This window comes from Myiozetetes cayanensis, unplaced genomic scaffold, assembly GCF_022539395.1.
Source record: "Myiozetetes cayanensis isolate MyiCay16 unplaced genomic scaffold, myiCay2020 scf13, whole genome shotgun sequence".
NCBI classification, from domain to species: Eukaryota; Metazoa; Chordata; class Aves; order Passeriformes; family Tyrannidae; genus Myiozetetes; species Myiozetetes cayanensis.
This window is the reverse complement of record NW_026086937.1, coordinates 11,852,753-11,868,970: the sequence shown is the minus strand read 5'-3', so window position 1 is coordinate 11,868,970 and position 16,218 is coordinate 11,852,753. Positions and strand designations below refer to the sequence as shown.

Here is a 16,218-nt window from a genome sequence, read left to right as displayed (position 1 = left end):
AGGAGCCAAGGGCAGGACAGGCACGAGACAGAACCACTCATTCAGCCAAATAAGAAATCCTTACAAAGGCAGACTGAAACACTCAACAGCAGAAATCTCAGTGCTGCTATTATATAGTCTATGGGTACAGGGGCTTTTACATCAAAGGGTGTGAAAACCTGGTACAGTCACCCAAAATATTCTTTCACAACTCTATTCACAGTTACAACAACAATACAATCATTATCTAATGGTTACCTTGAATTTACAAACATAGTAGCTATCTGTTTCATAATGTTGACTAGGAAGACAAAAGCAAAAAAAAAAAAATCTGGACTGCCAAACCACACCTCCCAAGCAAAAGTGTTAGCAGAGAAAATAAATTTTAAAAAAACCACTTAACAAAATTAACTGTGATTGCACCATCAAGAAGAGAAATATCTCTGCCCATGCAATACAATCAGTCAGTGTAAAAACTCTGAAACTAAGATAACAAGTGAAGTACTTGGAAGATGATACAGGATGTTGCTGTGCTAAAATACTTGTAGAGAAATTCACAAAGGAATAGGATAAATCTCTTGTTCTGTATTGCTATAAATTATTTGCACTTTTTTGGTAGCTTGGGGACCCATTAAGTCCCATTTTGCCAGGTGCTGTTCAAACAACCAAAGCAGCCTTCCTCTGCACAGACTGAGACAAGTGTCTGCAGACCTCAGAAGTGGAGCACGAGAAAACACCAGGCTAGAGTTAGCTAAGATTAAAAAGGTGAGAGGTCTTTGCATAACAATAACAAAAATATTGCTAATATTTTCGCTAGCATCACAGTACTACACAACTACCTTCAATATTTCACTGTTTTTCTTTTAAGTATAATGCTTCTGTCAGAATCAGGAGTGGTCTAAGGCTCTGAGTCAGCACAACACAAAAGTACAAATCTGACTTTACACATGTGCTTACATTTTTATGACTTGTTTGCATTAAAGAAAACATACATATGAGAAGGGCAAGGGCTTGGTCAATCTATCAGTATAACCCTTCAGATCAGAGGATCAAGGGCATATAAGTAGCTCACAGGCACTCTATGCTACTGCTGTTGTGATCCATGTTTCCACAGTTCTTCCACATTTATAACATAATCCTTTTGTTGGTTTACATCTGTGACTGGAATAGCCCCCACAGTGCCATGTTGGGCATAGCACTACACTTTCAGGGCTGTTGCTGGAGTATACACCCATCTCCTGGGGTACGCTCACCTTCTGAAGAAGTAGCAAGGAGATTTCTCCTCTAGAAGGCACAGGCCCACAGTGACGCCGTTACAGGTGGAAGCTTTCATTTTTATTGCACATTTTTTCAAGAACATAAAGCCCAACCTTAATGGAAAATGAAAAAATGCAGCCAAGAAGCGGGAACATATTTCAGCATCCTGATTCAAAGCAACAGACCACATCCAGAGTGCTCAGTCTCATGGGGGCATGGGGTTAGTATCTGGAAAATAAGGTCAGTTGGAGATAACAATAAGAGGTCATTCCCACAAACTACCTCCTTTTAGCACAACATCATGAAATACAAAGACTATGCAATGTTCAGTATCATTCCATCAGAGCAGAAGAGATCAGGAAAGACTCAGGCACCATATACACATCAAGTACGCTTCAGCACAGGATCCACCTGTAAAGCCAAACCAGCTCAGCAGGGAAACTATTAGGATGCTATCATCAACTTTTAGTTCACTGAAGTTACAGCTAAGCATGCCCCGTGGCCTGAGCACCACCCCATTTTTACCAGTAGGTTATTGTTCTCTTTACTGGTCCAAGTTTCCAAATGACACAAAGCAAATGTTCACACAAAGCACTATGAAGAAAATCCCAATAGTTTTTCACTGAAAAGAGAATAATGTGTGTAATGCTTCAAAGAACAGACGTGATTCATTCTATTTATTTATTGTATTGTTCTTCAAAGCAGGACAGAACATACTTTGAAGGGAGCCAAGCCAGCCTCCCAAAGATTTCCAGCATGTCCCCTTTTGCCATGACCTATCTCAGACAACAACTTGCACACACAAGTGTCGTGGGAGGGAAGAGGTTACTGAGGCATAAACAGGTGCCTATAACCATTAACAACCTTTTCTTAGCAAGGCCATAAGGGAATCCAGGCTACCTCAGCAACAGTGTTCCCCCAAGAACAGCCTTTCTTTTCAAGACACAACACCAAACAATTTACGCAGGAGGTATAGAAATTTTTCTCTTCCGGGACCAAGATCTCACAAATGGAAACAGCACAAGCATGAGCAAAGAATAATCTAAAAGACAACTTGTAAACATCCAGTGCCCAAAGATTACAATGGTCAGGGTTCAACAAGCAGACCTACTCAAAAGCCAAATAGGAACTAAAAACCAGTGAAGCTCAAAGCAGTAGGGTTAGTGCTACAGCTTCTGCAGATCTTAATAATAACAATAACATATGGCTTCTTTCCATAAGCATTTACCCAGTGTTGTAGAGAGGGAAAGTCAGATTTATGAAAAAAGAAAAAGAACCCACACGTAGCAAAAAAGAAATTGTAGAAACACCACTTAAAAAGCTTCACCAAGATCACCCTAAAATTCAGAGGTAGTACCACACCAAACCAAGGCACTCATGCACTTATTCTCCTCTTCAAAAAGTGGTCAGGGACAGCTTAAGATCAGGAATATCATTCAGACATTCACCCCACTGCACTCCCCATCCTAGTGCAATAGTCTCTGCCCAACAGGCTAGATACTGAGACAGGTGTTGGGAGTCTTATGGCCCCCCACCAGGAGCAGCCAGAAAATCATTGCAACATTACTACTACTAGAAACAAAAGCTACGGAGAGCTCTTACGGTGGGGTCAACCCTAGAGTTCTGTGGGGCAATTGGCACAGAAGATAACCTGGAGAAAGTTATCCCTATACTGACCAGGTGGTAACAGAGGGTAATGTTGGGGGTTCCAGGTTAGATGTGAGATACAGGGATCCCATATGAAGAAGAAGGACCTGAGTGGGCTGCAAGTGGGATGGGGAACACTAACGACGGTCATGTGTGCAGAAGGCATCTGTGTGGGGACAAAGAACCTATGCATAGGTTCTGTTTGGGTGGGGGCTGCAGGCGGGATTAAGCAAAGGGTGGGGTGGAGTCCTCGGGTGGATGGGGGCCGGGTTGTGAATGGTGCCACGGGTGAGGAGCCTGGGGGCGGAGGGGACCCGGGTGTGGGGGGGTGCCGAGTTAAGGAGGACTCGGTGTCGGGGATGCCCCGTGGGGTCAGCACCGCGGACAGCGCCCGGCCCATCCCGGCCACCTGTGCGCGGCGCCGGCGAGGCGGCGGCGGAGGAAGGCGAGGAAACGGGGCCAGCCCGGGCTGAGCGGCGGCCGGGCGGGGAGGCGAGGGCGGCGGGGACAAGGACGCGCGCTCCCCACCTGGGCTGTGGCTGGATCTCAGGCGCCTTCCACAGAGACACTGCAGCATATGCGAGCCTTTCTCCAGGAGAAGCCCGAGAATCCTCATGGATTTCACTTTGTGGCGCCCTTCCGCTCCTCGGAAAAGGGACCGGCCCCGGAGCAGCCGGCTCTCAGCGGCGGGGCGTCGGGCCCCCTGGCCGCCAAACTTCCCGACCCATCGCCGCGGCCCCGCCGCGCCCGGGGGAGGGTGGGGGACCCCGCCGCCACTTCTCGGGACTTCTCCGCCCGCGGAGGGCCGGCTTTGCCGGGAAAGGGGGGCGGGCTGGCTGGAAGGACGTCAAGCCCTAGAAACACGAGCGGCCGGCTCCCAGCCCTGCCCCCTGCCGGCACAGCCCCCGCCGGGGCGGGGAGCCGCCGCCGGGACCCCCCCCTCTCCGCTGCCGGCGGGGGCTCTGCCGCTCCCCGCCCAGGGTCTGGTCCCGCCGCCCTGCACGGAGCCGCCGCGCTGAAGTTCTCCCAGTCCCGGCGGGGACAGAGGGAGGAGACGGCTCCGCCGGCCCCCCGGCCGCTGTCCGGTGCCAGGCAGGGTCGGTGCCCGCCGGTGTCTCCAGCGACAGAAGGCACCACGTGCAGGGGCACCGAGCATGGCCCTCCCGGGGCTCCCGGACCGGCAGAAACCACGGGACCAGCAACGTGGCCGAGAAGAAGACACATCTCTTGTCTTAAATCACCCGTGGGTGCGGGTGCCCGGAACTGGGGTGTTCCTATAAACGAGGGAGCTTCCGTATTTCCACCTACAGACCGTAAAGCACCAGCTTCTTGCAAAAGGCGCTCCATTGAAACTGAAGGTTCCTTCTTTTTTGCCCGTTATCGCGGTTACAGCGCTGCAGTCTTAAGTCTCAGTGTTTGAGCTGCACAGAGAAAGGTAGAGCCCGTAATTAACACGCAAGGATGGCTGGGGAAAGATGCTCTCCTTAGAACTGTTTCCAATTCATGAAATTACACAAAACCCAGACAAGGCTGGAAAGCACAGGAGCACAGAAAGTTCCTCTGAAAAAATAGTATTAGCATATACAAAAGCTTTTCAAATTAACTCTTTCACTCAGGTAGACTCCAACACTCCACTAAAAAGCAGCTACCTCTGGGACAAATAGAAATTCACCCTGGTGCAAGGCTGCTAACTGGATTACCTTGTGCTCAAGCAGGGTTACCTATTCACACAACACCTTTCAAAGCTTTCTCTTTTTTTGTTTCTCCTGGCACTGGGCAGAAGTGGATAGGCATCTCTGACCAGCTCAGGAGATGGAAGTTTTTCCAGACAGTGCACTCTAGGATGTTGTCTCTTGGCCAACACTTCACAGGGATGTGAGAGTGGAGATAAAGACTTTATTAACAATTAGTAGGAGGTCTCTCAAGTCCAAATGAAAAGAATGAGACACATGGGATTATATGATATGGGATGCAATGCTGATTTTCTCATCGGCAATCCCATTAGGATGGAATAGTAAAAGCCATGAAATATGTGGAGATTAGAGTACCAAGGCACATAAACCAGGCATAACAAAAGAAGTGCTGTTTAGGTGTGAGTCTATCGAGGATTTGTGGAAAAACTAGTATTTGTGAGAGCACCTGGAATCTTTCATGCCCTCAATAAATACTCCACAGTTTCCATCTTACTCTAGAATAGAGGGGGGGAAAAGAAAAACAGTTAAAATGCTAAATGATTCATGAAACTGTAGCTCTTTTTTTCCAGTCAGCTCTACTTCATATGCTGAAGAACAGCACTTAGCTAGAAGCAAAGCCAGTGGCATACAGTTCAAGACTGTTAGAAGGATGCAAGGTATTAATAACTAATCCCTGGGATTCATGCTAAACTCAGCTTTTGTTGTCTACTGTGACTTAAGGTGAAAATTATCATTTCTATGTCTTAATTCATAAGCTATTTTAGACAGGACATTGCATATGCACCAAGTCACAGCAAAAACCTAAATTAAACTGCTTTTCTCCACATCCCCACTTACACAGGATCATTGCTACACTTACACTCCTCAGCAAAACCTGATCCACAGCCGTCACAGAAGCCTATGGTGCCATGTCAGGGCAGATACCAAATTGAGACTACAGCTGTTGCCTCTCCTCTTCACCCATATTGTCCTTCAGTCCTCTGCTCTACCTGATCAGCAAGTAAGCCTGTAGGCCCTCTGGAATGAGGCCAAAAGTAGTTTGCACAATGAAGCCCTAAAACACAATTGGTGCTTCTTGGATACGTCTGTAATAGCACAAAAATAATAGTCCTCTTTCTGCAAATGCATCAGCAGCATGTTTGAGATGAGAACAATTCTGGATATGGCAGATCAAGGACAGCACAGGGAGATCTGGAGTCAAGGTGCCCTCCTTGCTTAGCAGCCAATAGGGAGCTGTAAATGAGGGGGCTCTCATTTAAAGATGCCAGGACTGAAGTTCAGCACCAAGTCCCAGGAAAGATGCACTTACATATTATATGTAGTAAGCTAGCATGGAAATAGGCAGATTTATCACATGAATGTGTGAGAACAAGTGTGTCACACACAACACAGACATTTATAAGAAGAAAAAAATTAGAATGCAACAGGTAGCTGAATTTTGAGACCTCTGTTCATTAAACCAACATAATTGTTCTTGGAAAATCTACTCAGAATAACCCACAAACCCACTAAAAAAATAATCCCCATTTCTTTGAGGAGTTACCATCACCTTGCAGGAAGACTGATGATCCAGCCTTTGTGGGGCAGGCTCCAAGGGGTCAGCTCCTGATTCACATCAGAGTAAAGGAGAGCAGACTCAAATCAGTGAAAAGAATGAATGTTATTTGGCATTCCCAAATAAGGTCCATGAGGACTGCAACGTGCACATGTTCTTCTTTCAAACTGAGTACGTTTACGTAAATTTAAACAGCAAAGTGGAAGTATAAAAATGGCAAAAGATGATTTTTTAGAACTGTGATGCATATGACTCAAGTGTTTACATGCCACAAAATACTCGTTAATATCATGTACCAATTAGGTAAATCTTAACCCAGTAAACAAAGCTCATAGAACTTTAAAAGATAAATGTAGGTGACATAAATTGAGATATTGCTAGATGTGTTAACTCATTTTAATCTGAAAACAAGGTAAACTAAAATAAAATTTCTTTCACCGCAAAGGGAAAGCATGTACCTAAACAATATTTCAATGGAACATAGTGGTGCATAAATCTTTCTTTGGCTCCATTGATGAGCTTGCACTACTAAATAATAATGCAAATAACATCTCAAAAGTTACTGTGAAAATGCTACAGATATTTAGATTTTTACCCAGTGGTAGAACACAGGTATTAGAAACAATCATGTGTTTGAATAAAAGTAGAGATTGCATTTACTGGAACACAAAGAAAGCAGTGAAAGCCTCACTGAGGTCAGAAGACATTTACAGGGAACACAGTGTCATGTGTGTATCTCCCTTATTAAATTAAAATGCCATTGGCCTTCTGAAGCACAGAACAGAAACAAGAATATGTTTGGGATTACGGAATTTAAATTAATACCTTCTACTAAAAAGAAATACCCTGTGCTCTGATCAGAGACAAATAAGGTGATTTAGCTGACAAGGCTCTTTGCTAGGTATTAAAATAGCATAATGTGCATGAGTTCATCAGTTACAAAAGCCAAGAAAGAAAGAAAATCTACAAAAGCTCAAAGAGAACAGACAGGAAAGGTAATTTCCTTGTGTTCATACAAAAGCAGGTAATGATCTTTCAGGGTGCTGGGTCCATGCTGTTCTGTTTCCACCATCCTGACCTGTAGTTCTTTGAACATTGTGACTAGTACACAGATAAACAGCTTGTGCAGGTGGGTTCTTTTTGTTTGGTTGATTGGTTTGTGGTTTTGCAAGTCTCTGTCTTTGTTGTATTTTCTGGCCAAACACAGGCAAGTATGATGAGAAATGGCCCATTAACCTCAGGACCTTTTTCCAAGCTGGTGCTGATCAGATCTCAGACCTTGTCCCTGTCTGTAAATTTACAGAACTGCTTGCACTTGGTGCTCATTTCTTGATGCTCACTCCATGGGTCTGTATGTGATGATACATTATTCAGTGATGGCAGAGAAACACTTCTCAGCATCCTTCATTGCAGGAGCCATTTGAGCAAAATCTACCAATGAGCAAATAAATACAGCCCTTTTCAGTGCAAACAAGTTTTACCCCATTGTCACCAATGTGCTGAGTATTTCTGCTTACCCTTTGCCCCTTCTTTATGAAGCAGAGCACTACTGACAAGAAGGGGTGGCAGATGTACCAGCCACATACAACTTCTACTGCACCCAGCTCCACCAAAGCAGAGCCTGCTCACACCAGAGCCACTGAGAGCTGCAGCACAAAGTTCAGGGGTTTGATGAAGGTCACAATAAATTTGTGGCCAAGTAGGGAATCATCTGTCAGTCCTCATTATGGTGATTTAATGAGAGGATTAACCTCTTCCTGATCAGTATAAAATTGTACTCATTATAAGGCAAAGATTCTTCTTGAAACTCTACCATGGATAAAGTATACCACACACCACCTGAGAGAAAATGGAAGATGAGAAAGTAAAAGAGCTTGATCTTGTACATCAGAATAATTTCTTAGTTGCATTTCTGAACAAGCGAGAACAGAAACCACCAACTCCAGCTCCTGGTGGAAAGACTGACTTGGTAAATCTCGGCCTCCTCTCAGCTCATCTAAGCAGGTTCAGGAGAAAAAGATGTCCCGTAGCCTTGATCATTTAATACATTTATCCTCAGACACATAAAAAGGTTATGAGCACTCAGTAGTTGCATTTCCTGATAATAAGAAGAAATCTAATATTACATGTAAAGAAGACTTTGTGTCTCAAATGTCTCAAATCAAATGAATTACAAAGAAATGGTTGTTCTGGATATTTTTCAGCACAGTGACACTTTCTCAGAAGCTAGAATTTCTAGGCCTTCTCCAAACTTATTTTGCTAGTAATACCAGCATCTCAGAACAGATGCTCTGGAAAAAAGGGCAGCCAGACATTGCTCCTTCCACCCACTTCCACTGCCCACAGCTGTCCTCATCTACAGGATGTCTCACAATGTGTTTAAGAAACCTTGATAGGTTTCTCCCCAACAAATTTTTCTAATCATTTTTTGAAGCCAGTAATACCACTGGTCTACTCGTTATCTTTTGGCAAGGAGTTCTATAGGTTAATCACGTGGCAGGAAAAAACTTGTATTAGTTTAAAACTGCTTCTCAGTATTTCCACTTAATGCTCCCCTTGGCTTATAAGGTGAGAATTATAAGATTATATTGTGAAATGGTAATTTAATGTTCTCCATGGAAGTCATGATTTCATACACCTCTGTTGTATTTCCTTCCTCAATTGTTTCGTTTCTGAAGACACCTTAAAATGCCTGATTTGTTCCATCATTCTCTGGGCAAAAGCTACTCTTCACACTTCACTGACCTTGTTGCTGTTTCCTGTGCCTTTCTAGTTTTATCACATCTTTTTTGAGATAGGATAACTAGAGATGCATACAGTACTCAAGGTGCAAGTGCACCAGGGATTTCTAGCACGGCAGGAGGATACCTACTATTTGCCATCTGTACCTTTCCCCTGCATTCCCGTTCTGTTTGCATCTGCTGAGCTAGCACTTTCACAGAGATTCACACTATCTCTGGTCTTTTTACAGTGAGAAAATGGTCCCCAGTAGCATCCCTTGCCATAAGTGACCACAAAAATATAAATAAATAAATAAATGTGTTTTTTGTCAGTGGCTGCATTGCCCTGCACTCCTCCTATACTGCTGTTAGTTCATCAGATGCTCTATATAAGGAAATCTCTCTGCAGCTCTTTCCTGTACACTCCTGTTTTTCTTACTCCAATGATTTTGTCCCTTCTCCATCCTCTCACTCTTAGAGATCATTTAGAAGCATGTCCAGGACTGTGTAGTTCAGTCCCTTTTTACTGGCAGTTTCCCCACTGATGAGACCTGACCATTTTTTTTAGAGGAAACACCCAGTGACGGAAGCATTTTAGAAATCCAAGTGCATGACAACTTCTGCATCACCCTTACTCAGATACTCAAGAAACACTAAGAAATTTAGGGGGATATTCCCTCCACAAGAGCTATGCAGCCCCTTCCCCAGATGACCAAACTTGATTGTCAGGCCCCCACAGGATGCTGCTGTGATTTTTTGCAGATGGATGAATTTCATGACAAAACACCAAGATGTTACCCTATTTGTCCTTTGAATCTGATAGTGGCAGAACCACCTTCTAGATGCACCCTTGGTGGGTTCAAGTCCCCTGCCAGCTCTGCTTTCTGTTTGACATCTGCAGCCCTTACAAGGCAAAATATGCAGGAGGGCAGACGATCTCCCTGGCCTGTCGATCCCTCCTGGCTCAGAGGTTATGAGAGAGGAAAGCAGATTAAAAAACTGTCATGCAGCCAGCAAGGGGAAGATCTGACCCACAGGGCCTCAGTAATTGAGGTTATTAATCCACAGTAGGCAACAATGGCTTTGCCTGAGGCATGACCCAAGTTTAGAGGGCAATAGCTCACAGTTGTGCCAGTGCCAGGCTTTTGAGATGGGCAGCAAGCCAATCTGCCGGCCAGCAGCACTGCTGGGCTCTGCCCACTGGACAGCCCCTTGACTCCTTTGCTTTTAGCAGGCAGCCACCTAGGCAAAACTGAAGCTGGAAAAGGTGCAGCTTCCAAATTCAGGGTGTGCTCTTGTCTTTCCCCCCAGTTCACTGCATGAAACGTGAACAACCGGTAAGCTGCTTTCCCCATCTAGGAGTGCAACTAATCCATTCACCTCACAGGGAAAAGTTGCAAGGCTTAACAAGGGGGATTTTCTGAGAGCAAAAGTACAGTAGACCTACCCTTAAAAAAAGTCAACTCCCCTTCGCCTCCACAAACCCACTCCTTATGTTCCAGAGTGCATCTGAGGTCAGGAATAGCATCTGTGGAAGCATGAATCTCCTCATCTGCCTGCTTCAGTGACACTTATGGAGCTTTTTACTGTTGTCTACATCTGAAGTGTATTTATTCTGGCATGCTAATACAACACATGTGGCACAGCCTCATCAAGACAAGCGCTAGCCTGCCTAACACCCTGCCTTGGGAATGATGGTACAAGAAATGCTTTCTTCTCCAATTCACAGCTGCTCCAATGACATTAAAGCCATGATTCAGACCCTCACTGATTACCTGGCCACCATGGCTGAAGAATTCAAGGAGACATTTGAAACATATTGAACATTTGACACATTTTGAAACACTAGAAAAATCACTATTCTGGAACATGTAACTGCCAGTTCCTGCAGTGTAGCATGGCTAAGACAGAACTCACACACAGATTTGTCCCTCCTGGCTCTGAAAGGATAAAAATTACAAAAGCTAGGTATTAAATAATAATATTACAGAGCGTTATAATGGGTCTATGTAGGTGAAGGAAAATTAATGTTTCAAGAGAATTGAAGACTGGATTTACAAGACCTTTATAAGAGCCACCCTTGAAATCCTGGCTTTTTAGGACAGAACCTCCTACTGACTACATTTTTTGCATGTGAACTTAGTTAAGAAGACTTTCTGTCTGGAAAACTTCCTTTTCTGAGACTGTCTCATGTAGTGTAGTCCTCGCCAGAACTGAAGAGAGCTAAGAAAGAAAAAGATTTCGTTTTTTAGGCAACAATATTATACTTTGTGGCAGACAATCCAAAGAAGTAAAATATAAAATTAAAAAACAAAACAAAAACAACAACAAAAAACAAACAAAACCACACAACAACAACAACAACAACAAAACCCCCACACAACACAACAAAACCATATGTTATTTTCCCTTAAAATTACATTTTTTAAACTCTCAACTTTGCTGAAGTATTTTGATAATATTCTGAAAATAAATTATCAAGGAAAGGTTTTGATCTTATCAAAATAAAACATTTCCCTAAGTTTCTCAAACAAAATCTGACAACTGAGGAATATCAGGAGAGTTTGGCTGATGATGGCCTGAACAGAGAGGAATTTAACTCCCTCCCCATTAGGCCAAAACTCCCACACTGCTCTGCAGCCCCCTGCACACAGACATACATGTACCACAGACTGGCTCCACAGAACAGAGAAGATTTTTTGCTGTTCATAGTTTCAGGACAAATGGTGAAGGCAGTTGATGTGACCAGGCTCAAACCCTGCCTCTACAAGGCAGAGCCACTTCCTCCATCCTCTAGTATGAGAAAAAAACAAACATAAGTAACACATTTGGGGTTCCTTCTTGCATTTCACCCATGGTTTAGCATCTTTTAAGGTTGCTGTTGTTAGCTTTTTTCTGCAGCCATTAGAATCAGAAAACATCTAAATATGCCAAGATATTGTTCTTACATAATGGCTTGGGGATTTAAGAAAGGCCCCAAATCTTTTAAGAGTTAGCAACACCAGTTTGCAATAATCATACCAGTGACAGGTAACATGGCTGGCTCCCAGAGTTAGGAATCACTGTTGACATGTGACATACTTAGTAATGGCCTTACTCATCTTCTGCCAAAAATGGAGCAGTGCCAGCCCACATACAGTTTAGACTGATTATCAGACCCTGGAAAACTCTGCTCCCCTATGAAAAAGTAAAAATCCTTCTTTCCTCAGAAGCTGAAGATATTTCACTTAATCTGGAAGAAAAAATCTAGCAAGTCCCATTCCAAAAGATGAATAATCCAACAAATTAAGGAGCAACAAGAAGTGTTCAAGTGAAAGATGAAGCACCATTCTCTGAATATTGCTGTGGAGCACAGCAAGAAACAGGAAATCACAAAAGACGGATGACCGGTGGTTGGAATTACAAGAGGGGAATAAAATGCAGGAGGCACTTCTGTGTGAAAGCAGATAAATCAGTGAAACATTACTTTATCATCAGGGAAACATACACAAGGCATTGCCTGAGGTCTTGAAGGTCAAGCACCACAATGACTGTCTACACTCCACAAGCAAAGTTCAAAACCTGGACCAAACACAAGACACATGTGATGGACCTGGCACAGCACAAAATGCAGCTCAGCACAAGCTAAAGCTGTAACCACAGCAGCAGAGTGGACCGAGGAAGGGTTAGAGGAGACAGAGGTGTCTGCAGAGGATTTACCAATAATGTCAGAGAGCAGGGGCCAGATTCTGACCTGCTATAAACTGATATTGCTCCACAAGGTCTGAATTTAGCCCATACTTTTCAGGCACTGATTTTTTTTATTTATTTTTTTTTAACAGGCACTTCAGGATTCAAAGTTGAAATAATAAAGCTGAGCTGCTGCTCCGTCAGCATACGCTAAGCTATTTATGGGTCACTGTAACACACCTTTTCTAATTGTCACCTTAGCTTGCGAATGGCATGTGGCCTGTGTGCCTTTTCCAGCTACTTGAGAAAAGTCACCACAGCTATTGGCAAGGCCGCTGCACTGGCTGTGCTGCAGGACAAGTTTGACCTCCAGCCAGTCCTGCATTAGCCTTCTGCCTGTTTATATTGGAACAGCCACAGACATTGTCAAAACAAATGCCACAAAATGGCAGCAATAAATTTTAGGAATTTCCCTGAGATGACAAAGCCTCTGCAGAATCAAAATATACAAGTGCAGACTTGAGTCATCCCAAGTCCCCAGTACTGTGTAGCCCCATGCAACATTTCTGACCCTGCACAAATGGTCCTACCAGGTGTACTGCACTTACAAGTGAGTGGAACCTCAGCCATCACTTTCCATTCCCAAAAAGCTGTGTCCTACAACTCAGCAGTAAAACAGTAGTTACAATGGGGAAAAATGTCCAATTAAAGCAAAACTGTTCTGAGCAAGTTCTCACATGTCATGCATCCAGTCTCATTTCACTGACAAAATTATTTCCTTCCAGCTGGCATTTGCTTAAACCCTCAACACACAAGCAACCTCAACATAAGCTTTCCTTAGATGTTATATTCCTCCTAAGGAGCAGTGAGGCTTCCCTTTGCTCCACCTAGTTATCTTGGAGACCAGTGCCACCTTCAAACCCCTACACTCAGAGGCTTTACTTGTTCTCTCTCCAACACTTTGGTTTCCTTCACTGTTATCCTGATCCCATGGGGGATTTTCCATCTCCCACTCCCCTTCTCACCCAGCTGCTGTGCACAGATTTAGCAGGATGACTCAGAACTAGGGAATGACAGCTCAACATTTTCCTACTATAGAGCAATCACTGCCTATCTCCAGAAGGTCCTTAGGTCAGGATTGGGGTGCTATGCCAGGGAGAGGGAAGCAATGGTTGCTTTCTGAGGAAAAACAGACCCATAGCATGGGACCTCCTGCTGCTTCCCTCTGTCACAATCTCAACTCATCCTTGCTTAAGTCTCACAGGAGCAGCTTGTTGTAAAACATAAGTTTAGCTTTTTGCTTTTCATGATGAGAGAACCTCAGATTTCCTGAGGTCAGTGCCATGCACATGGTGAGGCAGTGCATGACATTGGAGAGTGTGAGGAAAGAGAAGGCAGGTTCCCAAGGGAGTGTCTTTCTTTTTTCCCCTGCTGAGTTACAGCAAGTGCCACAGCCAGATCATCTATTTTTCATTCATTGTGCTCAGTGTCAAGCCATAATAAAGCCATAAGGATCCAGCACTACTTGGCAGTGTACAAAAGCACTCTGGCTCAGCTCTGCAGAGCTGTACTGCACAGTGTGCTGTTTTGCAGGACAGAGAAGGGTCTGATACCAAAAATGCCCCCTATTTTTATATACTACATTTACTGAACGGCAGGGATAGCAAGAGCAAGGCATGGCAGAGAAAGAAAAAAAAATGCCTTGCTCCTCACCCTCCTCCCTCAGTCACTGTCCTGGTTACAGCGAGAGCTGTCAGGCAAGACCACAAATGTCCAGGATGGTTAACGTCAACAGCCAACTACATGAAGGTAAGCAGGCAAAAGCAGAAGGATCTTTCTCAGGCTGATGCTCTCAGAGGACAGATGGTCAAAGATAACTTCTGAAAGAGTGCCTAAGTGGGACTCTTGGGTCTCCATGCAGTTGCAGTAATTCAGCTGCTTTTCCCCTGACCCAAAGCATCACTAACTCAGGCAGCAGGAGAGAAGGGGTTTGCTGCCACAGCCCATGGGTGTACATTGGACAGAGCATGGCCATGAGTCAGATTGTCCACACAGAGGAGCAGGTGTCACTCATGGGGAGACCTGGGGATCCCTCTCAGTGCTTGGCCACTTTGGTGCTCACCACCCTACCCTCTGGGCTCAGGCAGGAGGGCACCAGAGCTGCCTCTTTTTCCATTTCTCCAGCCCAGAAGTGGGGACAGTTCTGAACAAGGACAGAAAGAGTAACAGCCTCTAGTCTCCAGGTAAAACACCCAGTTGCTTTTGATGAGAGACAGAACAGACAACAGCTTTACTTGTACACCACTAGGGGAAGCATCTGATAACAGGACTACATTAAAACAGAATAAATTAACAATCAGGTACAATCTCTGAGCTGACATCTGCTCCAGCCTATGAGATAGTCTGAGCAGCTAAAACTGGAACAGAGCAATTCCTGGGGAACAAGTCGTAGGGAAAAGCCTGTACTGGTCTGTCAGGGATGCAGGTAGCAGTGCCTGGATACTCTCATTTTAAAGTATTGCTCTTCTGCTCTTCCCCAACTTGCTTTCCCACTTTGGTTCTCACCATGTAGAAACTGTTGGGCCATGGCTCTGGTACCCCATAATTTTTTCCACAGTGCCATTCTTACCAAGGAATGTTTCATGGGGGATGCCATTTTTCTTGTGGTTGTCTACATCAACTAGGACTGATGGAAAAGGGCATGTGGTGGTTTGGCCATCCTGCCACAGAGCAGCTGTGTTTGCACCGCACTTCACTGAGACCCTGCTATTTATATTTATTCCAACTTTTCCAACTTCCTTCTATTCCATATTAGAAGTTTCCTGTTCCTTCACTGTCTCTTTGTAAGTCCATGTCTCTGGTAAGATCTCACTCACCCACCAGAAAAATCATGCTGAAAAGAGAGAGGTCAAATAAGCAGGTGATGGTTCAGCCCAGGGTCAGGGTATTTAACACAGACAAGAGACACAGATGTGTAGATCAGTGTAAGGCTCTTCTTTTAACACATCGCAAGTAGTTACAGAGGACAGCAGCTGCCATCCACTTTTATAAGGGCAGTAGCATTGAATGCCCATTCATACTTGTGTTGCTGTCAGGGTCTCCCCACCCTACAATTGTTCTTGAAAAATGGGAGAGGATCCTTGTGGCTAGGATCAAGCAGGAGCAAAAAGGATACTGTTTCTGCATGTGGTAGGGTACAGCAGTTTTATTGTGTGGGAGGTCCAACTGGTCAGCATATCCTCTCCAGTCTTTCTTGGAAAAAGGGAGACAAGGTTTATTCTGAAGGCTGTGGCTGATTCTTATTCTTTACACAAACACTGTCTCCACATTTTAAGCATCACAAGGGTTTACAGAAGCTTTCTTCTTTGGTGATGTAGAGTTTAGCAGCAGACTTTCTGCATACTTAAGGCTTATAAATGATTCTATCTGTTTTTAAGACTATAGGCTATACTTTCACATAGTTTAATGATTGCACCAAGATGGGCCTTTGATTGCTGGCAGCAGTAGGGGTCACTGTAGTGTGCGTTAAGTGGGAGAATTCAACTAAAAATAAAAATCTAAGGGGAAAAAAACCCCAAAACAAAAAAACCCCAACAACAACAACAAAACCCATCAAAAAAACAAACCCAAAACAACAACAAGCAGAAGCATCTTGTGACAACTCACCCCAGAAGCCCTGTCAGTCTGGCAGGACTGT

At 44.2% G+C, this 16,218-nt stretch overlaps 1 protein-coding gene across 2 annotated transcripts in view; it reads right to left on the bottom strand.

Moving 5' to 3' along the window:
- FGF12 (fibroblast growth factor 12) overlaps nucleotides 1-16,218 on the bottom strand; it is a 226,962-nt gene that overhangs the window by 141,332 nt on the left and 69,412 nt on the right. The window contains exon 1 of one of the 2 annotated variants that reach the window (XM_050308572.1): nucleotides 3,412-3,730. The exons of the other annotated variant lie outside the window; for it this stretch is intronic. Coding sequence (XP_050164529.1) covers nucleotides 3,412-3,499 — 88 coding nt within the window. The 5' untranslated portion in view covers nucleotides 3,500-3,730. Of the gene's footprint in view, nucleotides 1-3,411; nucleotides 3,731-16,218 lie in introns of those variants that run through there. 2 annotated transcript variants of the gene reach the window in all.